Source organism: Henckelia pumila, chromosome 4, assembly GCF_033568475.1.
Source record: "Henckelia pumila isolate YLH828 chromosome 4, ASM3356847v2, whole genome shotgun sequence".
NCBI classification, from domain to species: Eukaryota; Viridiplantae; Streptophyta; class Magnoliopsida; order Lamiales; family Gesneriaceae; genus Henckelia; species Henckelia pumila.
The window spans coordinates 183,718,065-183,736,883 of NC_133123.1; the positions used below are offsets into that span (position 1 = coordinate 183,718,065).

The following is an 18,819-nucleotide window of genomic DNA, read 5'->3' on the forward strand; positions in this document are numbered from 1 at the left end:
ATATGTATATATATATTCTCAAAAAAAATGTAAATATATGTTATATACATAAATGACTAGTCACATCACTTGCCACTACCCGTGAGTAGTGGCCAACTAGACACACCATTTTTGTGTTTTTTTATTGTAAAAATACAATTTTAGATATTCCGTGACATTTATTCATCCTACTGAATATGAGTATTTAAGACCCAGGACTTGGTCTTCATTTACACATCCTACTGAAAATGAATTTTCATGAGGGAGGTCCTTCAAATTTTTCTTTCAATGCACCCTCGCCACCATCTGATGGTGAAGAGCAACCTAGTGTCATGATAAAGAATGAGTTTCATCTCATTGACCAACAACAAATGGTTTTAAGTCAACTAATTAGTGATACCGTTGCCGCCGAGTACTTCCAAGAAAGTGATAATTTGCAACATGGAGGATCAATTCCTGGCCATATTGTGATTAATCGAGATAGATTGGCCGCTGATCAACGCTTATTTGCTGACTATTTTTCAGAGTCTCTGATGTACAATGAGTCAATGTTCAAACGACGTTTTCGAATGTCTCGCCGCCTATTCTTGCGAATTATGGAATCCGTTGAAAAGCATGACAATTAATTTGTTCAGAAAGTAGATGGATTAGGGAGACCCGGGTTGTCACCACACCAAAAGATAACTGCTGCATTGCGAATCTTAGCTTATGGTACACCGGCAGATTCAACGGATGAGTATATTAAAATCGGTGAGTCTACTGCAATTGAAAGTTTGAAAAGATTTTGTCGGGCGGTCTCCCAATACCGAGGACATTGAAAGGATTCTCCTTATTGGAAAACAACGTGGATTTCCGGGGATGCTGGGAAGCCTCGATTGTATGCATTGAAAATGGAAAAATTGTCCTACCGGTTGGGCTGGACAATATACAGGTCGTAGAGGAAAACCAACTATCATTTTGGAGGCCGTAGCAGATTACGAGTTGTGGATATGGCATGCATATTTTGGTTTTCCAGGTTCAAACAACGATATTAATGTGTTGTCAAAATCTCATTTATTTGCTAATTTGGCCAACGGGGTAGCTCCTCCCGCTAACTATGTTATACAAGAAAAAGAATACACAGTGGGATATTATCTAGCCGACGGTATATATCCAAAGTGGGCTACTCTAGTGCAAACAATTCACAATCCACAAGGTCCGAAGAGACAATATTTTGCAGCACGACATGAAAGTTGTCGAAAAGACGTTGAACGCGCATTTGGTGTACTTCAATCAAAGTGGGCAATAATTACTGGACCAGCCCGATTATGGAGCAAACGAGTCTTGCATGATATCATGACCACATGCATAATAATGCATAATATGATTATTGAAGATAAAAGGGATGAGCATGTATCAGTCACAAATCATCGCGAAGCACCCACCCCATATGTTGAAATGGCACATAATGAGCATGTTCGATTTCAAGAGTTTCTTGCACGACATCGTCAAATAAAAGATAAGTCGGCTCATTATGTACTTCGGGATGCTCTTATCGACCATTTGTGGGAGGAATATAGTAATTCAGAATTTTAGTATTCCTAATTGTCAATTGATGTATTGTTCTTTAAACTTTTATGTGTTGTTTATGTTTATGTTAATTTTTATTTTGTTTGTATGATTAATGTTTGTGTTGTGTGCAATGCAACTGTTTTCATATGTTTGCAATTTAATTACCAAATAAATGCATATTTTTTAAAAAAAATAACGAGTCGTGTAAATTTAATTTTTTAATATGTTTAACATTATAATACATAATTATTAATATATTACACGGTTTTAATTTTAACCATATCCAATTAATATAGTTGAAAAACATATTATGTAATTTTTTTATTATATAAATATATATGTTTTAAAAAAATAAAATAGAAAATGGAATATTTGGTAATATTTAGAGGATATAGGTTGAAGAAATTTTTTGAAAATAGAGATCACGAATCTCTATTTAGAGGATAGATGATGAAATATAGAGGATATGAGTTGGAGATGGCCTAAAGAAAATATTGAGGAACCCATTTACATAATAGTCTGCCATACCAAAACACCGACTAAAGAAAATTATTGAGGAACCCATTTACATAAAAATCTGCTACAACACTAAATACATTTCAGTCAGATGACTCGAAAATGAAGAATACCAGTAATCGAACGTTCTAAACACTAACTTGAATGAACAATACAAGTAATTGAACGTTCAAAACACCTCCGGCGACGGTAGAGGTGGGCATACGACGGCGGGACGACGATTGGAAATAAAGCAAAGAATTTTTTTTGTTTCAAACTAAAAGCCTTTGAACGTTCAAAACACCAACGGGCAGCAGCAGGACTACCGCGGAGGCGAGATACGATGGTGGTGGGATTATGGTGGCGGCTCGAAAAAGAGCAAATGAAGGTTGACGGCTTAAACAAACCATGTTTGGCCATGATTTATTTTTATTTTTTAAAAATAAAGTAAAACGAGTTGGTAATTGTTTCTCCATGTAATTTTCTGAATGAGGTCGTGCACTACCAGCACATATACGGTCGAAGGAATCGTTATTAAGACTCATATAATCTTTTATAAGAAATTAACAATAAAAATATTATATATTGATTTAGATGGATTTTGACTCATCTAGAGTCTAGACATCGAATAATGGGGTAAATTACATTCATATTCTTTGTACTTTTTGTTTTTGACATTCACTTCTCTTACATTTAATAAAATGTAGAGATATGAATTCACATAATCCTCAATTGATGAAAACTAGGGGTGTTAATTCGAGTGGGTTGGGTGGGTTCGGGTCGGATTGAAAAAAAAAAATTAAAAATTTACATGGTTTGTTTAACCCGAATCCAACCCGATCCAACCCGAACTCAAATAATTTTTTTAGGTTGGCTTTCGGGTCAACTCGATTCAACCCGAACCCAAAAACTTCCAACTCGATCCTAATATTTTTCGGATTGAATCGTGTCAAATTAACTAGTTGAGTTGATTTTTGACATCCCTAATGAAAACACTGGCTTCCTAAAAATGCAAGTTGGGCAATCGCCTAGCCTTTTAGAAGAACGGTGGAGCTTTTCGTTGAAGGTTGACCTGCTACCCAAAAGCCAAAACTTTCTGAAAGTTGAGTCCCAACTCCCAATTCGAAAAAAAAAAAAAAACAAAACAAAACAAAAAAAAAAAGCTATTTGGTAAAGACAAAACTGTGAGTCCCCACGCGGATGAGCCGCCATTTGACCCTTTCCCCCCGACAGTGAAGAAACTTTCTTTGAATCTTACTTTTCAAACAATTCCTGATTTCCGACTGATCCAGGTCAACTGTCTCTATCCCTTTGGACAGTGTTGTTGTTTCTGTTGAGATTTTTTCAGCCAGCAAAGAAAATGGGGCATAGAAATTCAAAGCACGAATCTTCTGATGACTCGCCGGACGGGTCTAGCTCAGAATCATCCCGTGTTCAGAGGCTCCGGCAGCGCCTCAGCCGGCACCGCAGGCACTTCCGACGCCACCGTCGTGGCACAGACTCCGATTCCTCCGCCGGAAAACTGCTCAAGGAGGGAGATTTCGCAGGCATTGCACTCCTCCGCATCATTGGTGTATGACCATCTGTTGATTTTTCTTTGACCCCGCTCTTTCTTTTGTTTTGTCTTCACAATTTTTTTAATGTTTGAATGATGTTAATTGGTGGGTTTTATGTGTCCTTTTGGGTTCTTGAAGGCGGAGATGGATTTCAAGGATAAATGGCTTGCATGTGTTACTCTTGGAGAACAGACCTTCCGAACCGCCATTTCTGATCAGTTGCGTGTTGTTTTTAGTTTTATTTGTACTTGTTACTATTTTGAACACATGTTTTGTATATGTTACACCAAGTTTTGTATAATAAGAGTCCAAGTTCTCTTTCCTTTCACCTTCTTAAGTGGCATGGTATCTATGTAGAGTACAAATAGTTAAACAGTTGCCAAAGTTGCGAAACATCAGCTTTTAAATCGGTTTGTGCGACTTCCGTTGCCTGGTATAGAAACGACATTTGAAAAGATGCATTGCTTCATTTAGTTATTCGAACAATTGAAGTTATAATTATGACTCAAGCAAATCATTTCTAAGCCAAATAAGATGTGGAATTCTTGAAAACATGGGAAGCAAAGAGTTGCCAGCTAATAACGATCACCTGAAAGTGTAGGCATTAAACATGAAACTGCAGTGGGACTATCAAGAACAGAAATTGGAATTTGCCCCATCTTATCTACATTGCGATGTGACGAATGGAGGTGCATATAAAGAAAATGTAACCAGTTAACAAAATGTATGATGTTTCAACCTTTCTGTGGTTTGTATTTCAGTCATTGGTTTGAAAACTAGAAAATTAGAACAGGAAACAGTGTATGAATACCTTGAAAGCGATGATTGATTCACCTAACTCTTGGAATTTTTTTATACAAGGGCTAAAACCTTTAATTTCATTCAGCTACAGCATTTATCCTCAGGTTTAATGTTAGAGAGCAATTTATAGCACATCGAATTTCCTTCTTGTATGGTCCAAACTTGTGTGATATTCTTTTTTGTCTTTTTGAAGAAATATAGTAACTATGCTACTCCAATAGTTTCTCCTTGGTATTATAACTTATCTTGTGTACCTTCGTTATCAGTAAGTTTTATTATTTAGATTTTGGAACCATGTTTCCATAAATAAGTACTTTTTAATGTGCAGTTTGCTAATTTTGAATTCCCCTGCTGATTCAACATAGCTATATGTTCATGTTTTATTAAAAAAACCTTATTGCACCCTGATTTTTCTCTCTCAGAATTGATTTTATTTTTTGTTTCTTGGTGCAGCACTGACCGACCTATCTGGAATTCAGTGAGTAGTACTAACCATTATATTCATTTGATGCATCAGTCTGTGGTTTAGTGCATGACACTTTCATTATTTCTTTAAATCAAATAATTTATGTCATGCACTTTTGAATTCATGGAGCAATTTTGTTTTGAAAATTGCACGACTCTAAAATTTTTGACAAGCACAGTTGTGATACCTATTGTCAGTGCATTATGTACACTGCTCTGTACTTGAAGTTGGATTAAGATAGTGCTACAATTTTACTATCTGTATGATATTTGGATCCGTTATATAGCGTTCATTTTTATTTGTCCTCACTCTCACCCTTTGTGACTCGAACTTTGTCTAAGTCTTTGCCTCTTTGGAAACCAAGATATCCATGATATAGTTAATATATAAATGTCTGCTTGAAGACTGTGACTGTAAATTGATACAGATTTTGAACCTAATTCTGGTCATGTCATTGATTTTCATGCACAGCTTTTCCAATTGGAGATAATACAGAATCTTGAATCCTGCTGGCACTGTTTTATTTTCTGATGGATGAATGACTTATTTGCAGGAGAGGAAGCTTTTACTGGATAAAAATGGGGCACATTCTGCAAGAATATCTGTATTTGAGGTGTTCTGTATCTTCTGTGACCATTTTAGTAATTCTTTTGTTTACGTTAGGGAAAAGTTAGCACATGACCACTATATTTCGCCCTTTCTCTTCTTGGTTTTCATTTCCTGAAATGAATCTATTCTAGTTATTTTTAAGGCATGAATAACATTATGATGATTTTACCTTCATATTCTAATATACGAACTTAATATATAGTGCTATTTATTTATATGCAGACTAATAGAATGTCAAAGAGCAATCTTGTTGGTTTTTGTGAGATCGATCTATATGATTTCCTTACTCAGGTGAGCTGCTTTTGTAGAGGTTTTGTGTTATTCTATTTTGCCATGGACATGATGGTGGAAAACTGAGATGCCTGTGCTCCATAAATTTGTTATTTCATGTTGTTTTATGGAAACTTCAAGCGAGAAATGAATGGAAACAAACTTCTGGATGACGAGTTTGTGACTTCTTGGTTGCATGAGGAGTTTCATGGACAAGTGTTTGGTTATTTATGGCTGAAAATTTCTTTGAATCCAGTGTGCAATATCCTGTAAGGTTTATTTGTTTTTAATGTCACAAAGTGGATTTCTATAAAGAAGAAAACCTCTTTGCAACAATATTGATTTACTATATTTTATATCTATAAGGTTCAAGATGGTTATGTAATTTATGTTTGAATAATCGGTCTAAACAAAAAAAGAAAATGTTTTAACCATGTTACTACATTTGTGTGATTATTGTGCTTTGATGCCTTATTTTTTCCTTAATCTTGTAGGATTCAGATTCAGATCCTGAGGTAGGGGTATATGACTTATTACACAAAACATCTCCTACAGGAGTTGTCGGCAAGATAAGTTTATCATGTTGCATTGAGGTGCGAATCTATTTGTCATCTTTTGTTTCTGCAGAATATATAACAACATAAAAAGTATTTAACCCATTATTCTCACATTTGTAGGATCCATTGGAAACAGAAAAGTCTTTTGCAAGGCGAATTTTGTCCATAGTGGTATGTATGTGTTTATCTTGTGTTTAGCATATTGATGTATATTCCTCCTTCCTCACTATATCCCAGAAATACTTATTGTTAGTGTTTCATTCTTATGTCAATTATCATTTCTTATTTTGTTATTATAGCTCGACCCATGTGTTTAAAAAATAAATGTCATGATTTACAAATTCGTGATGCATGGGGTCCTGAGTTTTTGGCCGTATAATCTCACAAAATCTAGTCCAAGGACAAGTTGACAAATTCCTTTTAGGCATTTCTCTTGTTGTGGAGAGGTCAAGTTTGATGTCTAAATAATCATGTGGACAACTGAAAAAATGAATGTTTTGCTAGTAGAAGGGTTCTTAATGTGGGCGATAGATGAGTTACAACCTTCAATGAGCTAAGATTGATATTTCAGATGGCAAAGGCAAAGGTAGAATTTAATACACTCTTGACTCCATGGTGACAAATGGGATTACAATATCTCTGACAAAAATTTAAAAGTACCTTCGTTGTCGTGGAGTAGAAATTAATGATTCTCGTTGGCGATTTTAGAGGGAAACCTTTTTTTTTAGAAAATAAAAGTGTATATGATTAATCTACAGCTTGCACTAAAAAATCGAAAATTATAATTTTGTTAAGTTCCTGATGTATGAATATGATAAATGCCTTTTCATTTTCGGTTTTTCTGCTTGATTTCTGTTGAGGTAATTTATACTTTTACTGAATAACAAGGCGTTTTAGCTGAGTCAACTGTAGCTACAATACACTTCTTATAAATTCAGTTGCATCCTTCAATTTATTTTCCTTGTACAGGATTACAATGAAGATGGACATCTTTCATATTCAGAATTCTCTAATTTAATTGATGCATTTGGTAATCTATTGGCTGCTAACAAGGTTTGCATCTGAAATTATGGCATGTGCTTCATTTCTTTTAGCTATTCTTACTGTCATAGTTGACATGTGTGTATTGTGGCAATTCTGGATTTAGATGTACCTTGCTGATATATCCCAAGTTTTTACTCCTCTTAAGTCAGAAGGGTTTGGTCTTGCTTTTATCCTGCGATCAATTTTTTTATGAGCAATTGAGAATCTTAAAACCTTTGAGTATGTTCCCTAAGTTGAAAAAAGGAGCATCTTTTCTTGTACTTCATTCCAATCAATATATTCATCTATAAATGTGCTTAATGTTGAAGCAACCCCTAGCTAAACATTATTGTTTCCTTGCCAATGTATTGTAGAGAAAGCATTGAACACCATGCTATTCCTTAGAGCGATCTCTGATTTTCAATCCAGAGAGAACTTCAAATTAAGAAATAATTTCTCCTTTTGGATCCCTCTCCCCTTCTAATATTTTAAATTAAGTTTATCCCCCCATACTGTTTAACTTGAAGAGGTTTAATTTTATGTCTTTGGAAAATACATGATTGCTGCCTCAAATTGACTCGAGTCACGTGAACTGATGCAAAAACTGAATGCACTTTTTAATTGTTCTTGTGAACTTTTTTAATCTTATCGGCGATTACCTTGTTTTTTTTTCAGAAAGAGGACCTCTTTAAAGCAGCTGATGAGAATGGGGACGGTGTCGTTAGCGTGGATGAGTTGGCAATGCTTTTAGCTGTTGAACAAGAAAAGTGGGCCCTAAACTTTGTTATTTGGCTTTAGTTTTGAACTGTTCCTTTTTATTTTTTTCTTTAAGTTTCGTGGAATTTTTCCAAGAATTTTATTTTTGTTTACAGCTCACTATTCTGTTTGTTGTTTTGTGATGGTTCTCAGTAATTCAGCAGTTGCTGATTATTATAAAATTTCCAAGCATTCTTACTTTTGCGTTTCCTTTTTTTTTTTTTTTGTGTGCAGGGATCCACTTCTTACTTGCTGTCCTGTCTGTGGTGAAACTCTTCCAGTCTCCGATAGATTGAATTCTATGATTCATATGACCCTGTGTTTTGATGAAGGGACTGGAAACCAGGTTATGACTGGAGGATTCTTGACTGATAAGCAGGCTGCTAATGGGTGAGAGCTTGTCTATCTTGAATTTTTGCGTGAAACACCTTGTGGCACCGAAATAAGATAGGAGGGTTTCAAAATGTCTTTTTTTAAGAAAAGAACAGGAGAAGAGAGCACCACTGTAAAGAAAATGAGATGCAGAGGATGTGACTCTGTGAGTGAGGAAACCTGATTCTACTATGTTTCACCCCGTTTTGTCTAACCATTAGAATTATAATAGATGTGCTCAGTATTCTTTTTATTTTATTTCACTATAATAAATATAAGATAAGGCTTTCTAGAGCTGAGTTTAGCCTGTGGAATCCTGTGAGAAAAGGAGTTTCTGTTAGCCTGAACTCCGGGTTTGGAGTCTCACGATGGAGAATTTTTGCATATCAATGTGCTATTAGTTCTAACTGTTTATAATATTAAGAACCATAATGGTGGGTATTGTTCTGTTTTCATTTGGTTCTACAGTTGGATGTTCAAACTGAGTGAATGGGGTCATTTTTCTTCATATGATGTCGGATTGAGGTCTGGATCTAGTGCCTCACATATTCTGGTGATTTTTTCCACTCATCCTTTTGCTAACTTATATCTGTTGCTTCAGAAGGAGGTCCTATGGGTGTATGCAGTTTCCTTCTATTTAGCCTTGCTAATTTTTAATTTTTAGCATTGCTTTCGACATTCTTGCCATAGTTTTACTTTTGTTTTTGTTCTTTAACTCTCAGGTATGTTGCCTGATTTTCTTAAATTACTAGTGTTTTTCCTCAAACAAGAGAGTTTTAACTAGCAAAGTCCAATCTGTAATTTTATTCGATCTAAGCAATAGAAACACTCTAAATAACCCCCCTGGGAGATTTGTTTTGCTGTCAGGTGTTTGATCGCAAAACAAGGAGGCTAGTGGAAGAAATCATAGATTCCAAGATTATCTTATCAATGAGAGCTATTTATCAATCTAAAGTAGGGCTTGGACTCATGGATACAGGTTTGGCTTTAACTTATTGACTAAAATTAGCTCTTGAGTAAAAACATTTTGCTGGGTTGTTGAAAATGTTTGATTGTTTATCCATCTTCCATGCATCATCCTTATTTGTCTCCTTTTACATCTTGATGATTTGATGATTCAGCACGTGGTAGTTTAAACCAATGATTTTTTTTTTCATAGGGCGTAATTCAATTCATTTGTTCAGCTTATTCATCCTTGATTTGTGGAATGCCAATACTAATGCAGGGGTGAAAGAGCTATTGCTTAGTCTGTCAGAAAAGCAAGGAAGGAAAATGGATGCTGTTGAATCTGCGAAGGATATTCCAAAATTTCTTGATTTGTTTCAGGCAGGATAAACAACATGCTAGTTCTGGTTATGTTTAAGTTGGAATTGATTGTGTAGTCCTTGGAATTTGACATCTAATACATTTCTGCATTAAACTTTGCAAGTGATCTCAATGTCAAATTGACTGTTTTCTTGATTCCAAAACATGGTCAGATTTCTTGTTTCATCATTTCGCTTTCTATACAAATTTAAAATAAGGGTTTTCACTATCTTCTTATTTTGTCATTTGCACCATTTTTATCTTTATCTAGGCATTTGCTGTTTCACCTCATATTCTTTTCCTTAGCATGCAAGCTCTTTTTTATTAGTTCTGGATGAGAACGGATGGTTAACTTGAGTTGATGATGCATTCTGGTGTGACAGTAGTTCACCGAACCATCAACTTTTGTTACATTTACGCAATGTTTGGTATGGGGATTAGGTGGGATTGAGGGATGGTTTTGGTGTTACACCCTTGTTTAGTTTGTTATTTTTATCAAACTCACTGTATTAACCATATTCATGATTAAGTGGTATTAATAGTGGGAAATTGAACCCACCTACCCCCTAGTACTGACAATCCATATTTAAAATGTACACATATTCCATAAATGCTCTTTGCCAAAACAAGCCCAACATTCTTTCCTCCATCAATTAGGGTTTTGTAATTGTAGGTATTCCAAAGGTATTTTTGACATAATATAGAATAATCTTTAATTTATCCCATGTACAAAAATAATACCAAACATAATACTATTTTATTACCATATTACATTTCCTTATCTATCATTTTTATCGTTCATTTACTGATCATTCAATAATCGCATCCCGGACCAAGCGTGGCCATAGTCCTTACTGTATGTTTTCAAATCCTTTCTAGGTCAGACACTTGTCCTTATCATGACCAAATTCACTACTACAGTTTAAACATTTTTGACCAATAAGATACTTGAGTTGACTTAAAAATTACCACGTTTGGTGACTATGGTTTTTTATGCCTTTGCAAATTTATCCTGATTAAAAGATTTTGAATTATATTTACCGTGGTATGTGCTAAACGGGCAATTAGGGTGAGTTTTTATTTTATTTTATTTTTAATCCGAAATCATATCTGCAAGCATAATGTCTTTCCATATTGCTATTTTAAGTTTTCCAAGGTATGCTAATCAGTGTCTGGAAAAACCAAATGCTGAAAGTATAGACAAATACTTTCAATTTTTATTTTCTCTCGTTTTGCGAGTAGAGTGTTTGGGTATCAAGAAAATTCTTGCTAGTGGAATTTGGAATATGTCTTAATTAATGTGATACAAATGAGTGGATAGTTACAAAATCAGTAAAATGCTGAATGCTCAGCAGTGTAGCCTCTGTTTAAAATTTTATAGCTCGTCGTAATATGTAAATGTCTAGTGAAATATCTAATCATTACGACTTATTTCTGTACTTTTCAATACTAGTTTGCAGATTGAGCAAGAATTTTGTGTAGTTTGACTCTTATTTTAAGATATTGAATCATGACTTTTGGATATTAATTTGAGCTTGGTATGGGCAAATTATTATTATTTTTGAAGACTACCTTGTTCTTGATTCGATTTGTTGATCACATTTCAGGATCAAATAAATATATCTGAAATCAAATTTCCATTGGAGCACTTTAAGGTGGGTTCAAGAACTTGAGACAAAATGTACTTTTAAATTTCAGAATTGTATTCTAAGTATTAATCTTGCCACCATTTCTTAAACCTTAGGAATAATTTGTGAACTTGTATTTGACATGTTGCTCATACTTTTTCCCATCGTGTTCCTTTACATGTATGTTCTATTGATTGATATCCAGTCAACCAGTGTGGCACAATATCTGCATGATTTGTTCTGATCTGTAAAATTTAAGTTGATTGTGAATGTAGATTCCAATTGAATGGCATTTAATATTTCCCTTAATTTCTTCATGTGCATCAGTTTTCTCTATTGATTTCACTTGGCCTTTTCCAGCTTCTTATGCAAAATTAGAAGATGCATCATGAAGCTGGTATCTGATAGTACAAGTACAATAGAGAAGCTAGACCGTTGACACTAACTGATTGGGGTGTTTTCACTTGAAGAACAATAGAGGTTTCACTAAGAGACATGTGCTATGTGTGATCTTGTCTGTACTAAAGTTAGTATGCCTCATTTAATGCTTATGAAAGTACCAAGCTGAGAAATTGTGACGAACAATACACCATCATCAAGTTAGTTGTTTAACATGTTGTAACAAACCATACTGTTGGCCGTTATCTTTGTTTTCACCGGATTATTTTTGCAACAATCAATGTGCTTTCTATCTTAATAGATTGGTTTCTTTCGTAGTGTGCTCGAATGGTAAAAAAATTTTCCTTAACTATGCTGTCTATGTTTTCTATGTCAGTTCTTTAGTTGCTTAATTATATATTAGTCCTGAATTTCATTGAGATTTTGTGTGTGTGTGTGTGTGTGTATGCAGACATTCAATGAATTTTTTATAAGAGAGTTAAAACCAGGCTCAAGACCAATCACCAGCTTGGAATGTGACAATGTTGCAGTATGTGCAGCTGACAGCAGGCTTACAGCATTCAGAAATGCTACTGATTCTATGAGATTTTGGATTAAGGTATAAGCCTTTATTTAGTTGGTGTGTGTTTGTTCTGGTCTGCTCAATCCACCAATTAGTCCTCTTGGAGGATTCATAATCATTTCTCTATCAGAAAATCGAAGGGAACCATGTACATCTTACTTTTCAGAATATCTGGACATACTTTTCTGCTTTATTGTATCTTATTTTCCACAAACTCTTGTCATTGTAGGGCCGAAAATTTTCTGTCAAAGGTCTTTTGGGAACAGAAGTGTGCTCTGATGCCTTCATTGACGGAAGTCTAGTGATATTTCGATTGGCACCACAGGTACTCTTCCGTTTCAACCCTGTATTTTAGCATGCTTATGGGTTTTGAAAAATCCTTGATTTCCTTCGTGAATTTGTACATGTTCTCTGTCACAACTTATACTTGCTAAAATACATTTTGGCTATATTTTGATGGAAAGTTTAAAGGCAGATAATTTTAAATTATTAATAGAAATCCCGTCAACTTTTAGATAATTTTCAAACCTGTGGATTTGAAATCCTTTGGGTGCTGGTTTTATTCATATTTTAAAATTTTAAAACCCGAAATTGTTAAGAGCAATTTGAAATAGATTCCTTCTAAACCATTACTGAGATTAAATCCTTCAGTCCAAACGTAATCTTAGGTTATGTTAGGATTGATGAATCTAAATTTAATGGATGTTAAGTCAGTCATCTAAATTCATCATGTATGTAGGGGAAAATTTATCTTTCAAACTCCAAACATTTTAGGGTATAATAAGGATCATTTGAAACTCCTTGAAAAAGTTTTCATTTGAAATCTACTGATTCACTTGTTCAAAAATCCCTTGTTCCATTAGTCCAAAAAGAGCCTATAGTTTTTGTTGAATTCTGCATTTTTAAACTATTGCAGGACTATCATCGATTCCATTTTCCTGTTTCTGGAAGGATTGAGAAATTTGTGGATATACCGGGATGCCTATACACTGTATGATAAAACTTTAAAATACGTTTTTCCTTTTTCCCATTTCGTGCTTATATTTTATTTGTCCTCATTTCAGTTGTGTGTTTTATCTTCAAGGTTAACCCAATTGCCGTGAATAGCAAATATTGTAATGTTTTCACGGAAAATAAGCGAGTTGTATCTCTTATATCAACAGAGGATTTTGGAAAGGTTTGTCTTTCAAACATTTTTTAATGTTTTCTGCAGAAGGCTGATATTAATATTTATTGTTGCACAAGGCTGATGGTAATATTATTGTTCCATGATTAAATTTACTGTGTTCTTCTGTTGAAATGTTTTATGCTTACCTGATTTATTGGGTTCTACATGTTATTTTATTTGCTATGCATAAAGATTTCTTTTTACGAGCAAATAATCACTTGAATCTTAATTTCTATCTGTGTCAAATAGTGCAAGTCCTGAGAACCAGAATGCCTGAAGTTGAAATGACTATAGGAAATTAGACTTTTTCCCCCCATCCTGTTATAGGTCATATTGCATTGATCCAGTGAATGAAATTCGTCATGATTTATGACCTCTGAGATTTTAATTCAGAAGATGAGCCAACTATTTGCTATCCAGTGCATATGAGGATTTTTGTTCGAGTGCAGGTCGCATTTGTTGCTATTGGAGCCACGATGGTCGGTAGCATCACTTTTTCGAAAAAAGAGGGCGACTATGTGAAGAAGGGGGATGAGGTTAACGATTATCAACTTTGCTTCATAAGTTTTTTATTCCATATGTAATCCTATTTTCTAATTTTATTGTTGGGTTATTTCCTCGAATGGTACTTGCAGTTTGGATATTTTTCATTCGGTGGAAGTACAGTGATTTGCGTCTTTGAAAAGGTTACTATTCTGACCTTCTTCCAATAGTAATGACTTTTTCTTTCCTTTCTGTCTTTGAGACTGTTAGACGTCCCACGTCGGCTGGATTAAGTTATTGAGAATTGTATAATATAAACTTGGACAGTCCTCTCTCCTTGCCCTTGAGCTTAGCTTTGGGGTGGATTAAGACCCAAGTCTATAATCTTAACTCTGCAGTGTTGGTATTCTTATGGAATTTATGATTTTTTGCTAATGTTTATTTAACATTCCTTGCGCCTTTTTGTTAAGCATATGATTTCATTCTTTTTAAGAATCTGCTTTTAGTGGTCACAAATATAAGCTGTCCAATTCGATTCAATAATATATATTTTTTTTTGTTTTTTTTATGACTGAATATGGTTGAACAGAAACTCTATACATTGCATGATTGATTTGTGCTGGCAATTCCTAAAAATAAAAAACTAAGATACTATATTTTCCTGCAATGTAATTGTTTTGGTAGCATTCTGTCTGATCTTGATATATATGTGAATCTTTGCAGGACACGATCAAGATAGACGATGACCTTTTGCAGAACAGCGAACGATCACTCGAGACATTAGTTTCTGTGGGAATGAAATTGGGCGTCTCCATTAAGACAGGTACATAGACCACTGAGTTTCCGAACATGGAATCGTGTGTTATAGGGGAATGAGTCGTTCTGTAAACCATACGACCTCAAATATTAGATTAACTGATCATATATGTTTCATAAAATTACCTGTCCCATTTCATTTTCTCCTCTACTGGAATACTGCTTTTGAAAGCATGTTTACCCAGAACATGGCAATGAAGTAGTTCTGAAGAAGTATTGTTTTATGTAGTGTAATAGTAATCCTAAAACATCGAATAAGGCCAATGGAGACGAACAGGAGTGCCTATGATTTTTAAACTCTCCCAAGACGCCCTTTACATCTGTGTACTGATGATCCATAAATCCATAAAATACAAACAATATCAAATATATCAATATTTTCAAAAAAAAATAAATCGATAAAGTATCCGTGAGAACGTTTTATGATAAATCTACTTTTTTGGTATATAATAATAAAAGTTGTATGAATATTTTGGTTTTTAAAATATTAAAACAAGACTTTAGAAACAAGTAGCGATTAATTATTATTTTACGTAAATTAGCTAATAAGTTAGCAAAATAGTTTTTTTTTATTATTGTTATTATTATTATTTTTTACATGTTAAAAAATGTTTTAATTAAACTTTTTGAATAATACTTTTCCAGAACTTACAAACAAAATAAATAGTTTATAAACTGTATTAAATAACATATTGCAGATATAAAATCTTGTAATAATAGTTATTTTACTTTTCTTTTATCATTCAATTTATTTCACGATTCATATCAAACATTAATTGTGCTTCATAGAATCATACACAGACCAATTTTTAATTTAATACTTGTCATTGTTCGCAATTAATCAGTAAACACGGGGCCGCTTTTAGATGGTACTTTCCTATATTTTCAAGTTGAACACTTAACAACTTCATTGGAATATACTTTTTTAAAAAAAATATTTTACGATTTGAAAAAGTTGAAAATAATAGGTACGTGGGATGCTTCCTTTCGAACTTATATGATAAAGAATTTTGGATGCTGGATGATATTTATAATTAGCACGAGATACACTGCCGTTTTGCATGATTTTATTTATATATTCGTGTTTATATGTCTGTATAATGACTGAGTATTATGATATCTCTTTTCGTTGCAACAAGTACTCTTAGGTGTGAATTAGGTAAATTTCGTGGGTAACACAGTTGTATGTAAACTATACTAGTAAGACAAAACACACGTAGCAAACTTTGTATGAGAAACTCGTTTGAGAAAGAGTCGGTACAAGGAATCAAATTTAAGATATATAATTGATAAATTACACATATGTTCCAACAGCTCGGACATCCAGATGAACTATATATCAACCATACAAGCAAATACAAGAAAAACTGTCTTCAAGGGGGTGTCCAAGTTGGTGAAGTAGATGAACTCTTGGTCAGAGGTCAGAAGTTCAATTCTCCCTACCAACAGCTTCTTAGACTAGCCTGTCACACAGGATTTGCCCAGTGTGATTTACCTCCCTACCAACAGCTTCTTAGACTAGCCTGTCACACAGGATTTGCCCAGTGTGATTTACCTGGCTAACATAATTCGCAGACTATATATTGTGTTAGTACGGAGGTTTACCCAATGCGCATCGAAAAGTAGCGGCTGCGGGTTTTCACGTCATAAAAAAAATACAAGAAAAACTAAATCAATGAAGACTTTAGACTTGAACCAAAATAGAAAGTTTCTACTTAATTAAGCCATGCATTAAAGACAAATCTCAAATCAGTACCTGTAAAGTGATTTGAAATCTTTCCCTGAATTCTTTTCTTGGATTGCAGGATATGAATTTAAAAAAATATGTATTTAATTTATAGATAATATTATAAATTTAATTACCTTTAAAAAAAATATTATAAATTTAATTAAAATAAATCGTGTATGTTTAATTGTATTGATTTTATGATGAGCTAATAGACTATTAATTTTGTTATTTTAATCCATTTAAAATTATAAATTTTATTTAAGATTTTTTAATAATTTTTTTTAAAAATCAGACAATACAAAAAGCCAAATCCAAAATAATCAGATACCCGAATAACCCTATCTTGTAGTGTACATAACATCTTAAATTATGTGATTAAACCATTAATATATATTTAATAAAGACTAAATGTTGATTTCAATTAAAAAAAGACTAATTACTGTTGATAGCATTTCATAGTTATAATTAATACTATAAAAGTGAGAAATTACTTCCAAAAATAAATTTTAATTGAAATCGATTTGAACCCATAACAAAACCATCAGAAACCAAAATACAAAACGTCTTTGGTGAGAACTAGAACCGTCATGAGTTTTAGAACCAAGAGTCACGCAGCGCTTAATATTTATATAATAATATTGAGTCACATAAATATATAGACATTATAGATTTTCATATGTAGTCGGTTTGAGACGGTACACACGATTCATATATATATATATAAAATAATATTTTTAATATAAAAAATAATTATTAATTTTTATGGAGTGAAAAGAAAATATGTCCGATCACGACATTAATGGGTGACAAGAGGGTCTATGATTTTATATGTTGGGAAGTACTAATTCATCCAATAATAACATAAAATATTTCATAGACAATGTAGATTAGCTCTCCCCTCCCCCTATGTTTATGTTAATGTTAGAGATGTGTCAAGGCTCTGGAGCGTTGTAGAAGCAAATTATTTTGGAACACTTGGCCAACTGAAACACCCCCAGCCATGCATATATGGTAAGAGCGGACTAAGGGGAATGCATTTATGGCAAATCAATATATATTCATCCCTACTAACTTTCCAGAAAATCCAACAAAACAGTATTCTGGTACGTACTCCCAAATGTTGTTGTTTACTCATGTTAATTTACGGGTTATATGTATAATGTGTTACAACTTTTCATGAAGTGATCGATTTATTAAATTTGGAACTTGAGGGGTCATCTTCTGTAAACTTTTTTTTGATGATGATTTATAATAATTATTTAATTAGTGTTGTGAAAAAGTAAAAATTTACGGTAAAAAGTAAAAACTCAAAAACTCAAAATTTATCAAATTCTACACTTTATAAAATTTTTCTCTCTTCACAATTGTGTTTTTCTACACAAATGGAGAGACCTATTTATAGATCTCAATTGGAGATTAGTCAAAAATTAATACATCATTAATTACATCATCACACACTAATTTTCAATATTTTACAACTCAATTTTCAACTTTCAACCTTCAACATTCAACAATAAATAATAATATATATTTATATATATTTTCAACACTCCCCCTTGTGATGATGATCATGATAGAATGACTATCTCCATTACGTGTTGTATACTGCCTCGTTAAAAACCTTACTAGGAAAAACCCATTGGGACAAAAACCATAGTAAGGAAAAAAGAGTGCAGCCACGTAAACTCCCCCTGATGTCAACATGAATGATTCTTCACATATTTCGTAGATTGCGCATCCCAATATTATAAATGTGTTTTCTGAATATCGCCGTGGGAAGTGCCTTTGTGAAGAGATCGGATGAGTTCTCACTTGATTGAATGTAACAGATATCAATATCTTTATTCTTCTCCAGCTCTTGAGTGTATGCAAAGAATTTAGGAGGAATATGTTTAGTTCTGTCACTTTTGATGTATCCTTCTTTCATTTGGGCAACACATGCGGCATTATCTTCATACAGTGTGATTGGATTCTTGTCCACTGATAATCCGCAAGAAGTTTGGATATGCCGAGTCATTGATTTAAGCCAGACACATTCACGGCTTGCTTCATGTAGTGCAATAATCTCGGCATGATTTGATGAAGTTGTAACAAGTGTTTGTTTCTGTGATCGCCAAGAGATTGCAGTGCCTCCACGAGTAAATACATATCCGGTTTGGGAACGTGCCTTATGTGGATCAGATAAGTATCCAGCATCAGCATAACCAATTATTCTCTGATTTGTATCTTTTGGATACAAAAGTCCCAAATCCGTCGTTCCTCGTAAATAACGGAATATATGTTTAATTCCGTTC

The 18,819-nt window shown here is 33.7% G+C and overlaps 1 protein-coding gene and 1 pseudogene across 2 annotated transcripts; both read left to right on the forward strand.

Annotated features, from left to right (window-relative positions):
* Window positions 1-227: 227 nt before the first annotated feature.
* Window positions 228-1,554, forward strand: LOC140862422 (protein ANTAGONIST OF LIKE HETEROCHROMATIN PROTEIN 1-like; annotated as a pseudogene).
* A 1,666-nt stretch (window positions 1,555-3,220) lies between these two features.
* Window positions 3,221-15,036, forward strand: LOC140860028 (phosphatidylserine decarboxylase proenzyme 2-like). 2 transcript variants are annotated; one of them, XM_073262769.1, is made up of 21 exons: window positions 3,221-3,598; window positions 3,720-3,799; window positions 4,836-4,860; window positions 5,402-5,461; window positions 5,680-5,748; window positions 6,222-6,320; window positions 6,405-6,455; window positions 7,254-7,337; window positions 7,983-8,074; window positions 8,298-8,453; window positions 8,904-8,988; window positions 9,303-9,414; window positions 9,661-9,761; window positions 11,348-11,395; window positions 12,219-12,365; window positions 12,559-12,654; window positions 13,246-13,320; window positions 13,414-13,506; window positions 13,947-14,033; window positions 14,133-14,183; window positions 14,704-15,036. In XM_073262769.1, the coding sequence occupies exons 1-21, from the start codon at window positions 3,386-3,388 to the stop codon at window positions 14,809-14,811; spliced, it is 1,932 nt and encodes a 643-aa protein (XP_073118870.1). In that variant the 5' UTR covers window positions 3,221-3,385; the 3' UTR covers window positions 14,812-15,036. The 2 variants fall into 2 exon arrangements, with proteins under 2 accessions (XP_073118870.1, XP_073118871.1); XM_073262770.1 differs by lacking the exons at window positions 3,221-3,598; window positions 3,720-3,799; window positions 4,836-4,860; window positions 5,402-5,461 and adding an exon at window positions 5,869-5,996 and having other exon boundaries at window positions 5,733-5,748.
* The last annotated feature ends 3,783 nt before the right edge of the window (window positions 15,037-18,819 follow it).

Bases quoted from the DNA above. Each gene is read 5' to 3' on its own strand.
- LOC140860028 (XM_073262769.1), top strand. From the start codon at position 3,386: ATGGGGCATAGAAATTCAAAGCACGAATCTTCTGATGACTCGCCGGAC. The intron at 4,861-5,401 runs GTGAGTAGTACT...ACTTATTTGCAG, and splicing joins ACCGACCTATCTGGAATTCA to GAGAGGAAGCTTTTACTGGA. The intron at 13,507-13,946 runs GTTTGTCTTTCA...GTTCGAGTGCAG, and splicing joins CAACAGAGGATTTTGGAAAG to GTCGCATTTGTTGCTATTGG.